Raw genomic sequence first — 18,668 nt, 5'->3', positions numbered from 1 at the left:
ACTGCTATAGAGGCCTCTATGGGGCTGTTAATAAGTCAGTTCTTGGTTTTAAGGATTTCTGATAAAATATTGGTTTAACCTGTACCTCGGCATCAACTTGTTTATTGGTTAAAAAAATTTAGTGAATGTTGACTCATTTGGGTAAATTTCTCTTTTATTTTTTTTAACTTTCTAGGTAGATTATGATAACCATGCACTTTATAAACATGGGAAAAAAGGTCGAAAACAGTCTCCTGTGCGTATCTTTACCAACATTCCACTCAACAAAATAATCCTTCCTACCGAAGAAGGGTACAGGTAAGATCACAGTAGGACTTTGACATTCATAAGTCACGAAAAATACAGTTACATATAACTAAAAGAGTAAGGTGCTTTTGATATTAAGTCATTTAGTTCTTCTCTTCTTTAAATTTGGTCTGTAATTTCATATTGAATTGAATTCTGATTACCTCCAATTTTGGGAACGAGTATCTTGTCAACTTTTATCTACTCTGAATCTTAATAAACGTAAGAAACTGTTTTCTTCCTCTTTTTAGATTTTGCCCTCTGTGTCAAAGATATGTTTCTCCTGAGAACCAACACTGTGAGCACTGTGATTCTTGCACTTCTAAGGTAGAGCCTTTTCATCTGAAGGATTTTAAGCATCATACTTCAGCTTACTCGTTTTCTACCTTTTTAATGTTATTTTATTATTAGTTTGTATTAATGTGTATTATAAATTATGCTTTAATACAATAGTACTTTATTTCTAATTATAGAGTAAAACGGGCTTTACAAGTACCGATTATTTGCCTTACCATCATTACTAGTTATTTGAATTCATTTTCTTATGGTACTGTATGACTGCTAAAATTAGGAGCATTGCAAATAAGGCACTAAATGAGTGCTAAATTTATGTATCTGTTGAGAGCAGAATTAGGATGTTTTGAATAAGGCATGGAACTATTAGATAGCATCACTGTCCTGATGAAGTAATAACTAATAACATGCATGGTACACGTTTTGTATCTCAGCTCCTTTCCCACCAGCTTTACATAGTTAACTCATCCTTACAACAGCCTTATGCGGTAGGTAGTTACAGACGAGGGAGGATTACAAAGGATATACCTCCAAATTATGTATGTAAGGATGTATGTATGGTACTAGGAGTTGAACCCATGGGCATTCTGCCTTCGAGCTATAAACCTAGTCCTTTTCAATTTTTGTTTTGAAACAGGGTCTTGCTAGGTTGCTGAGAGCCTCACTACACTGTTGAGTCTATCCTTGAAGTCACAATCCTAATTCTCCTGTCTCAACCTCCTAAGTACTGGGTTTACAGGCATGTGCCACCATGCCTGGCAGTTATTATTATTATTATTATTATTTGGGGGGTACTGGGGATGGAACCCAGGGGCATTCTACCTCCGAGCTACACCCATAGCCCTAATTTTTATTCTTTATTTTGAAATGGGGTCTCACTGAGTTACAAAAGGCCTCACTAAGTATTAGCTGAGGCTGTCTGTGAACCAAGATCCTCCTGTCTCAGCCTCTCAAATGCTGGGTAATAAGCATGCACCACCATGCCCAGGAATTGTTTTTTTTTTTTTTTTGGGGTGTGTGTGTGTGTGTGTGTGTGTGTGTGTGTTAGTTACTGGGTATGGAACTCAGGGTTCTTCTACCTCTGGGCTATACTTCCAGACCTATTTTATATTTTTATTTGGAAACAGGGTCTCACTGAGGTACTGAGAGCCTCACTAAGTAGCTGAGGAGGCTTTGAACCGGCACGATACTCCTGTCTCAGCTTCCCAAGCTCTGGGATTACAAGCGTGCGCCACCATGCCCGGCAGGAGTTGTTATTTTTAAGAGACTTTACTTTTAAAGATAATTTCAGGCTCATAGCAAAGTTGAGCAGAAGGTACAGAGATTTCCCCTGTATTTCCCACCTGCCTGCTATACTTAGTCCCCTCTACCAACATTCCCCACTGGAGTTTCCATCTGTTTCAGTTGAACCTACATGGGCATATTAACGGCAGGTCTGTGGTTACATTAAGGTACACTATTGGTGCGTGCATTCTTTGGGCTTAGATGGGGGGATAATGACTCGCGACCATGGTCACAGTATCAGACAGTGGTTTCACTCTGTTCCCTCAACACCTTCTGTGCTCTTCCTGTTCATCCCCCCAACTCTGCCATCCACGGGTCTTTTCATTGTTTCTATAGTTTTGCCTTTTTCAGAATGTCCTATGTGTGGAACCATACCCTGTATAGGATTCCTTTGCAGATTAGCTTCTTTACTTAGTATTAGGCATTTAAGATTCTTTTATGCCTTTTCATGTTTTCATACCTTGTTTTTGTTAAAGATCATTCCATGGCCCGGATGTTTTGCAGTGTCTTTTAACCATTCCTATTACTGAAGGACATCTTGTTTGCTTCCAAGTTTTGGCAGTTATGAATAAATTTTTTCTTTATTTTTTAGCAAGGTAGGGTAACTCTTAAAATGATTTGTTTATTTTACCTAAATCCAATCAGAAGAATATGTGGAACTTTCTTATTGTCCATAGAAAAGGCCTTATTTATATAAGCATTAGAAAATATATTTTTCATAATGATAAAATTTTATTACTGATTATACTTGTTTTTAACTATGGTAATACATTTGATTATATATTTTCAAAAATGTTTTATATTATGTTCAGATTTTATAAAGTTTAATATTAAGGAAGACAACATTTTATTATTTACAGATGCACACATAGGTGGTAAAAATAAACAAGAGCAGGGGAGAATAGGTATTATTTACTGGGAAAGATGAATGCTATGGTAGAACATGGGCAAGTTTCTAGGGGTGGTGATATTCTGTTTTTTGACTTGATAGGTTTTGTGAGTTTTGCTTTATAATACTAAATTAGACATATGTGCTTTATGCACTTTTCTAAATATGTTTTATTTCAGTTTTAATATTACTCAAATAGTAACTTATAATCTATCTTTTTAAATTACATAAAGCTCTCAAATATGAATTTCATTAAGGATTATATAGTATAGACATAAAATTATGAATCATTAATTCTCTTGAAATTTTCATTATGAATCCTTTGTAGAGATTAGGTTGCTTGAACTGGAGTGGATTTTCAAGATCATTTAGATAAATCTCCTAATTTCACAGTTAAGGAAATTGAGGCCCATCAAAGAGGCATTTGAGTAAGTGAAGAAATGCATAAATTACAATCAGAGTATTTAATTGTGAAGCCCAGGAAAGGGAGAAATAAGGAATGAATAATTTATACAGATTTTAATAAGACATTTTAATTTTTAATTGTGGAACTTGATTTTTAATAACAAATTAAATATAAATTAAAAATTGTGTTTGTAGGATGGTAGGAAATGGAACCATTGCTTTCTCTGCAAGAAGTGTGTAAAGCCTTGTAAGTATTGAGACTTAGTGTGGGATCCTATGAAGACATTTTTGAGTTTTCCCTTTATGTAAATAGAATTTTTGTTTAATTATATTTATAAAAGAAAAAATAATTAATGTCGAGACCTGCATGAACTTACTTGCTTTTTAATTTCTACACTTACCAGCCTGTATGCTCTGTCTTTCATGGGGAGAATGACCGCCAAAGTGTTTGAGTGCGGCCTTTGGCTCGACTTGTCTTCTTTGAGAGCCCTACCTCTTAGCCAGTCACGATGGGGGCTGTTGGCTGATGATTTCAGTGAGGGGCTGAATGTGTTGATTTGTAACAGAATGAAGTTGGCTGGTTACCTGAGATTCTAGTTTCTTCACTTTGGGCTCTTTAGCCAAATTAAACTACCAGTGCAAACCCACAGTATTTGAAGTAACATGTATTCTACCTCAGTAGTTAGTCAGATGAAAACTTATATTGAATGAACTGCTTCTAAAGCATAGTTTTTCTTTTACAGCCTGGGTCCATTGTAGTGTTTGCAATCGCTGTGCTCTCCCAGGTCATTCCTGTGAGGGCCCTGAAGACGGCTGCTTTATTTGTGGTGAATTAGGTCACAAACGCAGCAGCTGTCCTAACATCGGCGCCGCGAAGAGACCTGACAAGTTAGTGGACGTTTTTTATTTCCTAGAAAAAAATTTGTGTGTTTTTTAGAGAACAGCCTATTAAAAGTATGGGGCATTCAGAGGGGTCAGAAGTGCTCGCTTAATGCCCCTTTCACTGTATGGAGTAGTTGCATAGATGGGGAGGGGAGATACCAAGACGAGTCAAAGAGGTTGCTTCAGGGCGCTTGCAACTTTACAGGTTAGACTTGAAAATAATCCAGCTATGACGTAGAAATGCCTGGCTTTCTGTTGCCTGTGCTCTTGTGAAGTGACAATTTGGGGATGAGAGTTTAGGCTTTACTGAAGGACATGATATTGAGTCAGGCTTAGAGACCGACCAGACATAGAAAGGATGGAGAAGGCACTGCAGAAGGCATTTCATGTAATTCCATGCAGACAGGTTGTGAGCCGAAGTTCTCTCTCTCAATTTTATCAGCCTTTTTTGTTTTTTTTGCGGGTCTGGGGATGGAACCCCGGGGGCATTTGACCTCCGAGCTACACCCCCTGCCCAATTTTTTATTCTTTATTTTGAAACAGGGTCTCACTGAGTTGTGAAGGGCCTCACTAAGTAGCTGAGGCTGTCCACGAACCGTGATCCTCTGGTCTCAGCCTCCCGAATGCTGGGATTACAAGCGTGCGCCACCACGCCCGGCTTATATTAGCTTTTAAGGAAGTATTTAGATATGTTTAATATTAAATGTTTAAAATATTTGTTGCTACTATTTTATATGATTATTTTACTGTTCTCATCAATTTTTGATATTGATTATAACTAAGCAAAATTATTACCAATGACAATAGCATATTTAGAAAAACTACTACTCTTTCGACTGGGATAATTTGAGCAATTATACTCTGATAATTAAGAGCGATGATAGGGATTAAGTCTTGTTTTATTTACTTACTTATCTAGTACTGGCGATTGAGCCCGGGGCATTCTAGTTTCAAGCTACACCTACGAGCCTTTTTCTTTTTTATTTTCAAACAGGTCTCAATAAGTTGCTGATAGCTTGCTAAGTTGTTAAGGCTCGCCTCTAACCTGTGATCCTCTGTCTCAGCCTCCCATGTACTGGAATTACAGGCATGTGCGTCTTGCCCACCAAGTCTTATTTTATTGATTAAAAACTTCTTTATTTAACATCACATAGTTACAGGTTATCAGATAGCCAAATTTAACATTATATAAAAATTGAGAGTAGGATAAAATTTTGAGCTATTGTATGACTAGTGATGAAAAAATTTTTTAGTATTAGAAGGATCTGAAGTAACATTTTGACCTTTTCTATTTGTCTATTCTTTTGGTTTATTGTTAATTCTTTTCTATTTGTTTATTTTAATGTTTGTTGGCCAGTTGAAATTATTATTTTTTGTAGAACTGGCGATAGAATCAAGGGATGATCTACCACTGAGCTCCATCTCCATCTCTCTCTGTTTTGTTTGTTTTTGGTTTTTTGTTTTTAATTTCAGAACAGGGTCTGGCTGATGCCCAGGTTGGTCTCCAGCTTGGGCTCCTCCGGCCTCAGCCTTCTGAGTAGCTGGGATTAGAGATGTGTACCACCGTACTAGGCGGGAAACTTTTTTTCAGACACTTGAATTCTGCCTACTATTTAAACTACCTCTTTCAAAATTGACTCTAATTATTTCCACTAAGTAATCGAAGGTAGAAATAGAATCTTAAAAAGTTAATTAAATGAGTCTTTTTAATAAAATGTTTTTTCTTAGACACCTTTAAGCATAGAATACAGCTTAGTAAACTTATTGGTCTAGTATTGTTGCATCAGTTAAAGTGTAATCTTGGTTGGAAATACCCTTTAATTCCGTGACTTACGGCATGAAACTGAATTTGCATTTTGGTTATAAATTGTAGGCTCTTCATTGCTTCTTAAATAGCTAATCTGTTTGGTAGTAACATACTGTTTATACTGGGGGAGATAATCTAGTGTCTTTTAGTATTAGATTTTATCAATTTTAATTCCAAGAGCAAATCCCTTGGGATGTGGTATACCTGATAATTCTTAAATAGTATTTCTTCTCTCAGAGAAGACTTCCTGAACAGTTATTGCCTTCAAAAACATGTTTATAATGAAACTGGCAAAGCAAAATTATGTTGTCTTTATAATAGCAAAAATAATTTTAATAGCCTTTTTTGGCATACATGGCATAAAAGGTCTTTCAATCTTATGCTTTATATAGCTATCTTATATTTTGTTTTCCCTTAGTGGTAAATTTTCCTTAGGTGTGAATCAGAATGGTGTTGGCACCCTCTTGTGGTTAGAATTCATTTTATCAGTTACATAAATCCTATAATTTAGAGGACAAATACTAGGTAAGTTTAACTTTAAGGCAAAATAAAACAATTAATTGGCTTATACTCAGTCACAATTCAGATCCTTTATCTCTGGAAAATTTGTTTATTTACATTATAAATTACTATTTCTAAACATTTTCCTTTTGCTTTTATTATATCCCCTGAAAAGATCGGGTTCATTTTTAGTCTTGCTTATGAGTGGATGAGCCAAAGGAAACTTTACATTTTGTGTATAGGCACACTTTGCTATTAGAAATTTGACTTCATTAACGCTGGGCGTGGTGGCACACACTTGTAATCCCAGCATTTGTGAGGCTGAGACCAGAGGATTGCGGTTCTCAGACAACCTCAGCTACTTAGGCCTCCGCAACTTAGTGAGACCCTGTTTCAAAAATAAAGAATAATACTTCCGGGAAGATGGCGACCGAGAAAAGCGGGGCTTAAGAGTCCCACTAACAACCAATCTCCATTACCACAAAAAGAGCGCCTTTCATAGCCAGAAAACACCATCACCAGAAAAACAAAAAAACCCACCAGGCTCCAGAGAGAAAGCGGACTGAGAACAGAGCTCAGGGCCACAGAGGAGACACACGCGCCCAAGGACGCGGCAGCAGCGCCATACTGCCGGCGGCAGCGGCGAACTCAACGGACGGCTACAGCAAGCCAGGTGAGCCGCTGCGGAACAGCCAGGTGGGATCTTTCGGCGCAGACAGCATTTAAAGCTCCCAGTGGCTGAGCTCAGCACACGCTGCAGGGATTCAGAGTGGAAATCAAAACCAGAGAAGAAAAAATACGCCAGCCTCATGGCCGAGGGCGTGGCAGAGGCGCCATATTGCCACCGGCAGCGGCAGCAGCAGTGAAATCACCGAGTCCAGTACAGCTACATCTGCGTACTCAAGAACAGTGAGTCAAATTGCGGGCCACAGAGGAGAAATCGCAGTATTGGGCCTCCTGGGACTTGACCCAGTGAGGGAGTGTTGGTGGCAGAGATATCACACCATAGGAGAACGTGCAACCTGGCACCCCCCATAGTTTAAAGCAGCCTCTATCGACTCCCTGGGTCGGAGACTCTGTGATACAACCCAGTAAAGGAGTAGTGGGGTCTGAGATAATACAGACTCGAGATCCAGAGCACCTTAAGTGAAGCCATAGTGACCCAAGGGAAGAACCCAGAGAAGGCACAAACCTCCGAAATCATGGGAAAGAGGAATAACACTGGAGTAATGAATGTGCACAACCCCACAACATCAGAACCTGATAAAACAGAAAATCAGAGATTTCTAGAAGATCAAATCAGGAAAATAACTGTAGAAATAATAGAGGTGCTTCGAAAAGAACTCAGAGAGAGCCAAAAAGAGATAAAGGATGCAATTAATGAAGTAAAGGCCTCAATTCAAAGCACAAACAACCGATTAGACCACATGGAGAACAGAATCTCGCTCTTAGAAGATGAGCAATCCAAAAATGAATGCATAGTTTCTAATCTAGAAAAAAATATCCAACAGCAGGAATCTGACATTGAAGAAATATGGGCCCATCTTAAGAGAGCTAACCTAAGAATAATTGGAATAGAGGAGGGAAAAGAAAGTGATACCAAAGGGATCAACAATCTCTTCAAGGAAGTAATAGCAGAAAATTTTCCAAATATAGAGCAAGAGGTTGATACACAGATCCAGGAAACTTATAGAACTCCCTTTAGACAGGATCGGAGAAGAGGATCCCCACGCCATATAATTGTCAAAATGACCAATGTGGAAGCCAAGCAGAGAATCTTAAAGGCAACAAAAACAAAGGGCCAAGTGACATTCAGAGGCAAACCAATTAGAATCACTCCAGACTTCCCAAACCAAGTCATGAGAGCCAGAAGGGCTTGGAGTAACATATTCCAAACTCTGAAAGAAAACAACTTCCAGCCAAAAATTTCCTACCCAGCAAAACTTTCTATCAAATTAGATGGAGTAATAAGAAGCTTCCATGACAAACAGAAACTGAAGGAATTTATGTCTTCAAAACCAGCGCTAGAGAAAATACTCAAAGAGATTAACTACAAAGAAGAAATAGGTAACACTCACCCGAACCAGAGAAACAAGAGTTTCCATCCAACAGACAACTAAGATTGGTTATCTGTGGAGATTCATTATTTATGTTAGTCTTTTACCTATCTCTAAGTTGTATTGTTTGCCTTTATTGTTGTTAATTTTTAGGATTTCTAGTTGGAATATTAATATACCTTCAGATATAGCATTTGGAAATATTTTATCCAATTCTATTAGTAACTTTTAACTCTGTTTACATTGTCTTTGGATATACAATATTTTCTTTTATTTTTTAGGGAGTTTGTATATTCTTCTGTTGCCTGTGCCATTGAAATCATATCCAAGAAATCACTGCCAATTTCAATGTTGTGAGGTTTTATGACCCAGATTTTCTCCTAAAAGTTTATAGTCTTAAGATTTATATTTAGGTCTTTTATCTATTTTGAGTTAATACTTGTATATGGGATTAGGTAAAGGTCCAATTTTATTCTTTTCCATGTAATTATTATTTTTCAACAATATTTAGTTAAAAGATTATTATTTCCACCACCAATTGTTCGTGGAAACCTTGTCAAAAATAACTTGACAATATAGGGAAGAATTTAGCTCTAGGCTTGTATTTAACTCCAATGGTCTATATATCTGCCTTTAGAACAGTACTACACTGTTTCAATTATTGTAGCTTTATATGGTTTGAAATCAGAAAATATATATCTGCTAGCTTTGTTCTTTTTCAAGATTGTTTTGGGTATCTAGAATTCATATTCCATATTAGGATAGATTTTTTTCTGAAAAATAAATATATAAATATATGATAGTTTCACCTAAAAAAACAGAAAAAAATATGCTCTAGTAAGAAAGAAAGCAAAAAGAAATATTGAAATGCTATCTTTAAATCATCAAATGCTTGGTATCAGACAAATGAAACTGTTATGTGAGATTATCATTTTTAATTTTGGATAAATTGCTATAATACTAGATGTCAACCACTAAGCCAAGCATGGGAAGGAGGGATGGGGAGAGAATGGGGTGGGGATGGGGTGGGAGCTGACTGGGCGATGTGTGCATGTATGTCTACAAAAGTTTGTATCCCACTATGATGTATGAATACAGTGCACCAATAAAATAAAATTAAAAAAAAAATAATAAAGAATAAAAAATAGGGCTGGGGGTATAGCTCAGGTAGAATGCTTCTGGGTTCTATCCCCAGTTCTGCAAAGAAAAAAGAAAAAAGGACGAAAAGAAATGTGACTTCATTAAATTTGCTAAATCATTACCTATCAGGAAATATCCTACTTTAAAAAGCATGACTGGGAGAAAGAAGAGATTTATGTAGCAAGGACAAACTATTATAAAGATGCCTGTTTTTGTTGAACTGGTGTGGTATATAATCCATAGTACAGAATCTAAATATAGAAAAATGTGAAGTCATCGAGCAAAATTCTGTAGAGTGGCCATATGGAACCACTACTGCTAGGTAATATCTATTGAGTGACTACCGTATAGTTAGCATTCTCCCCGAATAACTTAGAGAACATGATATGAAGCGGACTAATGTTACTTCCTCCCTGGATGTCACAAATCAGAACCTCGATTTCTTTACCTAAAAGAAGCTGGGGGAAAGGGCGGCACCTGCCTGGCTGGGTCTCCCAGCTCCTTGAAGTCAAAGACTAAATGCCCGTTCATTTTGTATTCCCAGCACCTGATGTATACTGTGCTGAGTGAAGGAAAAATTAGGCCAAGTTTGACCCCTGAGTGGATTATACACTGTTGGTGACCTTCTTTTCCCAGGTTTTCTCTTGGGAAGGCCGAAAGGCAAAGCTTTGTGGCTTCTGAGTGGTGACTCTTAGCGATGGCTATTCCTGGGCAGCCAGCAGAGTTCCCGGTGTGCCAGTGCTGTCAGCCTGTTCCTTGGTTCTTGATGGGACAAATGGCATGCGGCTGCTAGCTGGGGGACAACGAGGGAGTGGGCCAGTGACCTTTCCCAGCATCAGACTGCCTGTGACTTAGTCCAGGGCACACCAGAAACAAAGGCTCTGTTTTGTCTGGTGTAGGGTAGTTTTTAGAGGGCATGTTCCAGCCCGTTCGTTTTGAAGCAAGTCTTCAAGAAGATAGAGACCACAAAAGGTGGACATCTCCTGTGGCATTTGTCAGGACCTTTAGAGCTGCAGAGGAAAGGAAAATTAGCTGCGGGGCTTATAAAATGAGTCCTTGCAAGTGTCAGTGTTTTCCATTTTGCTGTTTGGTTTTTCTACCTCTGATACTGCCACGTCGTTGTCCTACTAGATGTAAATCGGGGATTTGGAGATTGAGGTGCCGAGTGAGCACCGTGGCTGCACCAAAGAACAAAAGCCCAAAGCTGGCAAACTCCGTGGGGTGGCCGTTCACCTCTGTGGTGTGTTTCTCCCAAATAGCTTCTTCTAAATCTGTGGTAACAATCTTTTAAAGAAATGTCTTTTCTCAAGCAGTTTGCTTGGTCAGGCCTCCCTGTTTCCTTGTTGTCATGGTTAGGATTTTGAAGATTTATGATAACTATACAGTAAATTCTTTTCTTTCTATTTTGTCATTGGGTTAGCTAGTTAATTAAAGTTCAGCATAATTACATAATTCACTGTGCTCATTCTGTAAAATAATTTAGCACCTTGTTTTTCAGAGCTGTCAGAAAGCAGAAGCAAAGGAAAAGTAATAAGAGGAAAATGCAGACCACTAAAGGACAATCCATGAATCACACATCTGTTACTAGGAAAGAAGAGGAGGGAAGGAGCTCATCAATATCTTTGTTCTTAAATGTCCAGTGACTTGAGAATAAGAAAGATTTATAGTCCAACCTTTGATGCCATTTTCTGCAAGTGCCACACCGGACTTAAATTCCGTTGCTTTCAAAGCTATGCACCTTTCCAGGCCTAATAATAGGCAGGTGGCATTTGCTGGTGGCTGGTTCCCTCTCCACCCCTCTGGAGACCTGGGGAGTTATTCCATCCTCAGCTACTGTCCTGGCTCTCTCTGCATGCCTTTTCCCCACTGAAATCTCTCCCAAGCTTATTATTTTAGCCTCTTTTAAGTGAAAAAAATGGACATTCAGCATTCTTTTGCAGATGATGTCTGAAGAAAATGAACATAAAAGTATGTCCATTTAGATATGAGAATATTTTGTTAAATACTAAACCCCTCTTGCAAAGAAGAATACAGTGTAAAATTATGATTAGAGTGAATCTGAAGATGATGGAAAGCATTTTTACAAAGACATTCTAAAGTATAAAGATTGTAATTACAGCTATATTATTATTAAATATTTATTTTTCCAGTACCTTTTGCAGTTGTCCTGTGGTGGTACAGAATCACTGAAATGTTGGATGAATGAGACATTTACACCTAATGATGGCTTGCTCTGTCACTTTGCTGTTTTTAACATGTGCTGTCAGTTTCTCTTTGTGTAAAAGTAGTTGGTAGCGGAAGGCAAGAAAGTGATTAAACCCCATTCCTGTTCTGATGAGTACGTCCGGGCTGAATGGTCTCAGCAAGTCACTCACTCTAGAAAAGCCCCGTTTCTTCATGATTATACTGGGAAGCATAACAGCTATACCTCGGGTTCGTTTTGTGATGAAGTTAAATAGAGTGCAAGTGCCCGACTCTCAGTTCTCCAGCTGAGAGTTAATTGTGAGTTAACAGGTGGAGATCACTACTGGAGCCTGAGGGTGAGCATCCATTGATCCACTAGCATAGCGCTGAAGGGAGCATGGAGAACAAACACATCATCTCCCCATTTCTCTGCCAGGTATCTGACATGAAAGTAATTCAGAACGCCTCAGTATTAAGGATGTCTCCTTAGTACTGAAGCGTTCTGAAGTACTTACATTACTAATTACTTACATTACTAATTACTAAGGAGACATCCTTAATACTGAAGCATTCTGAATTACTTACATTTGCTTCATGACATTACTCTTGTTCCCAACAATTGCTTTAGAGCCAATTTGGAGGCGTATTTCCTTGGGGTGATCTCAAGCCCTATGAGTACTATACCCCATCTGGTATTTTAATTTCAGGTAAGCCGGGATAGTTTGATGCATAACTCGAAATACTCAAGCATGTCTCAGATCAGTCAGGTAGTGGCAGATATATAATGTGACCTCAAAATACGAGTTAAGCTCTGGGACGTAATAAGCATCAGAAAATTCTTCTCTTGTCCCCTTTGGTTTTTGTTGTTTGTTTTTTCCTTTCTGCAGTGCCGGGGATGAACTCGGGACCTTGTGCCTGCTGGGCAAGTACTCTACCACTGAGCTGCACCTCCTCATCCATCTTGTCCCTTTTGGTGTATGATTGCTGTGACAGTTGGAGAAAGTGGCAGGTCTCGAGGTGATCGGATGAGATGTGAATTTGTAAAATCATTGTGAGTTCCCCTTGGTGATTCAAGTGGATGGCAATATTGCCTGACTTTCATGGTGTTTACCACATTCTGGCGAAATCTATTGAATTCTTCTCTGAAACTCAGATGCCTAAGGGACCTGACTGCTGAACAGTTCATTCTGTCCCATTGGCTACTGGTTATTTTCATCTCCATATTTCTTAATTTTAAGATAACATCAATTGTAAAATACACTGTTGAACTCAGGTGCAGTGTCTTACGCCTATAGTCCTTCTAGCTACTTGGGAGGCTGAAGGAAGAGGATCACTTGAGCCCAGGAGTTCAGGGCCAGCCTGAGCAGCATAGCAAGATACCATCTCAAACAGACAAACAAAATCTCATTTCAAATAGGAAAACAGAAAACTCCATTGATTTTATTATAGCTAGGGGGAGGACAGGGGAGAAATACTGCTCCATCAGTCATATATATTAATTTCTAGGTTTATGATTTCAGAAATAGTAAAATGCAGAAAAAGTACATCTTAGAATTTAAGAAATAGATTCTTGATTATAGTCAGGAATAATGTACCTGACTATACAGAAAATTCTTAGAAAATTAAACATAGGAGATTTGGTGATTCTCTTCTTATATTCAGTTAATACTGATTTTTGATTTTTTTTTTTTTTTTTTTTTTTTTTTTGGTGGTACTGGGTTGGAACCCAGAGGCTTTCTACCTCCGGGCTATACTCCAAGACCTATTTTATATTTTACTTGGAAATGGGCTCTCACTAAGTTGCTGAGAGCCTCACTAAGTAGCTGAGGCTGGCTTTGAACCTGCGCGATCCTCCTGTCTCAGCCTCCCAAGCGTGGGGATTACAACCGTGCGCCACCACGCCCGGCTAATTCTGATTTTAAGGACCTAATCTCTTACTCTTTTCTCAGAAAATAAACGAGTGAATAAGGATGCAAAATGTATCTGTAGTAAACTGGATGGTTCAGTTGTTTTCAATAGAAATGTGAATATCTGAACATTACAATACCTACTCAAAACAGCAGCAGAAGAAAGAAAATCTCTGAAATGTAAAAGATAAAACTTAAAAAAAAATTTTTTTTTTTTTTTGGACTGGGGATTGAACCCAGGAACATTTTACCTCTGAGCTATACCCCCAACCTTTATATTATATTTTAAAAACATTTTATTGGTGTATTGTAGTCATTCATCTTAATGGAGTACAAAATGGTAGAGGCATACATGCACACATCATTGATTAAACCCTTTCCAATTCCCACCCATTCCCCCCTCCCTTCCACTTTCTCATGTTGGGCTTAGTGATTCACTCTGATATGTTTCTGAATGTACATAATGCACATTAGGGAATTTCCTTCTTCCCCCTTCCATCCCCCTCAGTTAGGCCACCTTATTTGCTCATCTGTGGTTTCTTTTTCCTCTTCTAGAGTCTCTCCTCTGACCCTTTTTCTCCCTAGGTTCCACGTTTTAGAGAGAGCATCTGATTTTTTTACTTTTTGTGTTTGACTAATCTCACTTAGCATAATGTTCTCCAGTTCCCTGTAAATGACATAATTTTGTTCTTTATGGCTGAGTAAAATTCCATTGTGTATGTATCCCATAGTTTTGTAATCCATTCATTTGTTGATGGACATCTTGGCTGAGTCCATAGTTTGGCAATTGTGAATTGTGTGCCTATGAACATAGATATACAGGCATTACTTTGGTAATTTTGTTTCTTTTCTTTTGGGTAGATACTCAGAAGTGGTATTTCTGGATAATATGGTAGGTTCATTCCCATTTTTCTGAGGATCCTCCATACTCTTTTCCAAAGTGGTTGCACTAATTTGCAATCCCACCAACAGTGCATTAGAGTTCCCACTAGCAACATGCTTTCAAAACCACATCAAGAAAATCATACACCATGACCAAGTAGGGTTTATCCCAGGGATACAAGGCTGATTCAACATACATAAAACAATTCACATAATTCATCACATAAACAGAAAGAAAGACAAGAATCACATGATTTCAAGCGATGCTGAAAAAGCATTCGACAAAGTCTAACACTCACTTATGCTGAAAGCACTACTGCAGAGAACTGGAATAGAAGGAATATATCTCAACATCATAAATGCAATATACAGTTGGCCCACAGCCAACACATTTTTAAATGGGGAAAAACTGCGAGAATTCCCCGGAAACAGGAACAAGATAAGGATGTTCATTTTCACCCCCATTTTTTTTTTAATATAGTACTTGAGACTGTAGCCAAAGCAATAAGACAAGAAAAGGAAATCAAAAGAGTACAAATAGAAAAGAAGAACTAGAACTATCACTATTTGCAGATGACACGATACCATTCATAGAAGACCCAACAAATTCAACCAAAAAGCTTATAGAACTGATCAATAAATTCAGAAGTGTCTGAATACAAAATCAATCTTAAAAAAGCAGAAGCTTTCCTATATGCCTACCACAAATCCATTGACAAAGAAATTCAGAAAATACTCCCACTCAGGATATCCCACAGAAAAATAAAATACTAGGAATAAACCTCAACAAGGAGGTAAAAGACCTCTACAAAGGAAATTATAAAACACTGAAAAAAGAAATTGAAGAAGACTTTAGGAGATGGAAACATCTTCCATGTTCATGGATAGGCAGAATAAATGTCACCAACATGGCCATTCTTCCAAAAGGGATCTACAGATTCGACGCAGTACTCGTTAAATTTCTAAGGTTATTCTTCACAGAAATAGAAAAATCAGTCCTTAAATTCATCTGGAAAAACAACAAAACCAGAATAGCCAAAGTAGTTCTCAGCAACAAGAACCATATAGGAGTCATCACAATACCTGACTTCAAACTATATGACAAAGCCATAATAATAAACAAAAAACCATGGTACTGCCGCAAAAATAGACACATAGACCAGTGGGCAAGAATAGAAGAATCAAGGGACTTCCGGGAAGATGGCGACCGAGAAAAGCGGGGCTTAAGAACCCCGCTAACAACCAATCTCCATTACCACAAAATCAGCGCCTTTCAAAGCCAGAAAACACCATCACCAGAGAAACAAAAAAATCACCAGGCTCCAGAGGGAAAGCGGACTGAGAACAGAGCTCAGAGCCACAGAGGAGATACACTGGCCTCACACCTGAGGACGCGGCAGCAGCGCCATACTGCCGGCGGCAGCGGCGACTTCACCGGACGGCTACAGCAAGCCGAGGTGAGCCGCTGTGGAACAGCCAGGCGGGATTTCTCGCCGCAGGTAAAATCTAAAGCTCCCAGTGGCTGAGCTCAGCACACGCTGCAGGGATTCAGAGTGGAAATCAAAACCAAGAAGAAATACGCCAGCCTCACAGCCGAGGGTGTAGCAGCGGCGCCATATTGCCACTGGCGGCATCAGCAGAGAATTCACCGAATCCAGTACAGCTACATCTGCGTACTCAAGAACAGTGAGTCAAATTGCAGGCCACAGAGGAGAAATCCCAGTACTGTACTCCCTGGGACTTGATCCAGTGGGGGAGTGGCGGTGGCAGAGATATCACACCATAGGAGAACGTGCAACCTGGCACCCCCCACAGTCTAAAGCAGCCTCTATCGACTCTCTGGGTCGGAGACTGTGTGATACAACCCAGTAAAGGAGTAGTGGGGTCTGAAATACTACTGACTCGAGATCCAGAACACCTTAAGTGAAGTCATAGTGACCCAAGGGAAGAACCCAGAGAAGGCACAAACTTCTGAAATCATGGGAAAGAGGAATAACACTGGAGCAATGAATGCCCACAACCCCACAACATCAGAACCCGATAAAACAGAAAATCAGAGATTTCTAGAAGATCAAATCAGGAAAATAACTGTAGAAATAATAGAGGTGCTTCGAAAAGAACTCAGAGAGAGCCAAAAAGAGATAAAGGATGCAATTAATGAAGTAAAGGCCTCAATTCAAAGCACAAACAACCGATTAGACCACATGGAGAACAGAATCTCGCTCTTAGAAGATGATCATTCCAAAAATGAACGCATAGTTTCTAATCTAGGAAAAAATATCCGACAGCAGGAATCTGATATTGAAGAAATATGGGCCCATTTTAAGAGAGCTAACCTAAATATAATTGGAATAGAGGAGGGAAAAGAAAGTGAAACCAAAGGGATCAACAATCTCTTCAAGGAAGTAATAGCAGAAAATTTTCCAAACATAGAGCAAGAGGTTGATACACAGGTCCAGGAAACTTATAGAACTCCCTTTAGACAGGATCGGAGAAGAGGATCCGCACGCCACATAATTGTCAAAATGACCAATGTGGAAGCCAAGCAGAGAATCTTAAAGGCAACAAAAACAAAGGGCCAAGTGACATTCAGAGGCAAACCAATTATAATCACTCCAGACTTCCCAAACCAAGTCATGAGAGCCAGAAGGGCTTGGAGTAACATATTCCCAATTTTGAAAGAAAACAACTTCCAGCCAAAAATTTTCTACCCAGCAAAACTTTCTATCAAATTAGATGGAGAAATAAGAAGCTTTCATGACAAACAGAAACTGAAGGAATTTATGTCTTCAAAACCAGCACTAGAGAAAATACTCAAAGAGATTAACTACAAAGAAGAAATAGGTAACACACACCAGAACCAGAGAAACAAGAGTTTCCATCCAACAGTCAACTAAGATTGGTTATCTGTGGAGATTCATTACTTATGTTAGTCTTTTACCTATCTCTAAATGGTATTGTTTGCCTTTATTTTTGTTAATTTTTAGGATTTCTAGTTGGAATATTAATATGCCTTCAGATATAGCATTTGGAAATATTTTATCCCATTCTATTAGTAACTGTTAACTCTGTTTACATTGTCTTTGGATATATAATTTTTTTTTATTTTTTAGGGTTTGTATACTCTTCTGTTGCCTGTGCCATTGAAATCATATCCAAGAAATCACTGCCAATTTCAGTGTTGTGAGCTTTTATGACCCAGATTTTCTCCTAAAAGTTTATAGTCTTAAGATTTATATTTAGGTCTTTTATCTATTTTGAGTTAATATTTGTATATGGGATTAGGTAAGGGTCCAACTTTATTCTTTTCCATGTAATTATTATGTTTCAACAATATTTAGTTAAAAGATTATTATTTCTACCACCAAATGTTCGTGGAAACCTTGTCAAAAATAACTTGACAATATAGGAAAGAATTTAGCTCTAGGCTTTTATTTAACTCCAATGGTTTATATATCTGCCTTTAGAATAGTACTACACTGTTTCAATTATTGTAGCTTTATATGGTTTGAAATCAGAAAATATATATCTTCTAGCTTTGTTCTTTTTCAAGATCGTTTTGGGTATCTAGAGTCCATTTTCCATATTAGGCTAGATTTTTTTTCCTGAAAAATAAATATATAAATATATGATAGTTTCACCTAAAAAAATAGAAAAAAAATATTCTCTGGTAAGAAAGAAAGTAAAAAGAAATATTGAAATGTTATCTTTAAGTCATCAAAAGCTTGGTATCAGACAAATGAAACTGTTATGTGAGATTATCATTTTTAATTTTGGATAAATTGCTATAATACTAGATGTCAACCACTAAGCCAAGCATGGGAGGGAGGGATGGGGAGAGAATGGGGTGGGAATCGGGTGGGGGCTGACTGGGCGATGTGTGCATGTATGTCTACAAAAGTTTGTATCCCACTATGATGTATGAATGCAGTGCACCAATAAAAAAAAAAAATACCAAAACAAACAAATGAAATAAAATAGGACTAGAGTGCGGCTCAGAGGTAGAATGTCCCTGGGTTCAATCCCTAGCACCGAGACAAGACAAAGCAAAAAAAAAAAAAAAAAAAAAAAAAAAAAAAAAAAAATAGAAGAATCAGAACCAAAGCTGCACATTTATGGCCAATTTTTTTTTGCTCCTTTTTTTGGGGGGG

At 38.1% G+C, this 18,668-nt stretch overlaps 1 protein-coding gene across 1 annotated transcript in view; it reads left to right on the top strand.

Annotated features, from left to right (window-relative positions):
* The window catches only part of ZCCHC4 (zinc finger CCHC-type containing 4), a gene marked incomplete at both ends in the record, with an annotated part of 54,838 nt that extends 43,725 nt beyond the window's left edge, over positions 1–11,113 (top strand). The window contains 6 exon segments of the mRNA XM_080697967.1: positions 176–297; positions 537–612; positions 3,353–3,404; positions 3,901–4,045; positions 11,043–11,088; positions 11,090–11,113. Of these exon segments, the coding sequence (XP_080554093.1) occupies positions 176–297; positions 537–612; positions 3,353–3,404; positions 3,901–4,045; positions 11,043–11,088; positions 11,090–11,113 (465 nt within the window).
* Between the last annotated feature and the right edge of the window lie 7,555 nt (positions 11,114–18,668).

The sequence above is a fragment of the Muscardinus avellanarius genome, assembly GCF_963383645.1.
Source record: "Muscardinus avellanarius genome assembly, chromosome: 6".
Lineage (NCBI taxonomy): Eukaryota > Metazoa > Chordata > Mammalia > Rodentia > Gliridae > Muscardinus > Muscardinus avellanarius.
Note: the sequence above shows the minus strand (reverse complement) of the source record. Positions and strands in the feature narration are given on the sequence as shown.